This window comes from Penaeus monodon, chromosome 29 (genome assembly GCF_015228065.2).
Source record: "Penaeus monodon isolate SGIC_2016 chromosome 29, NSTDA_Pmon_1, whole genome shotgun sequence".
NCBI lineage: Eukaryota > Metazoa > Arthropoda > Malacostraca > Decapoda > Penaeidae > Penaeus > Penaeus monodon.
In genome coordinates, this window is record NC_051414.1 from 31,069,678 (window position 1) to 31,070,003 (window position 326).

A 326-nucleotide genomic window follows, 5' to 3' on the forward strand; every position below is an offset into this window, starting at 1 on the left:
AGTTTATTAGTCTTATTCTTATTATAATGGATAGATAAATGTCAACAGTGTTTTGGATATTGGAAAAAAGTCCTTTTGTTTATCACTTATAAAAGGATATAAATATTTTTTTCAGGATGTGGGTGATCTTCACCTTATTGACAGTTATTATTCTCTCATTCATCGTGTCATGTATAGTTTAGATGGTATCATTCCAATATTTACATATCTGGTAAGTGCAATTATCATCGTATTTCATATCATAAGGGCATATAAAGGGAAAAAAAAGCTGTTGTCTAATATCAAGTGGCTTTACTATTCATTATAAGGTTTTGTGATTATGCATG

General features: G+C 28.5%; 1 protein-coding gene across 1 annotated transcript in view; it reads left to right on the plus strand.

Annotated features, from left to right (window-relative positions):
* LOC119592145 (CDK2-associated and cullin domain-containing protein 1-like) overlaps positions 1–326 on the plus strand; it is a gene marked incomplete in the record, with an annotated part of 6,988 nt that overhangs the window by 5,513 nt on the left and 1,149 nt on the right. Inside the window, 1 exon segment of the mRNA XM_037940965.1 lies at positions 116–211. Coding sequence (XP_037796893.1) covers positions 116–211 — 96 coding nt within the window.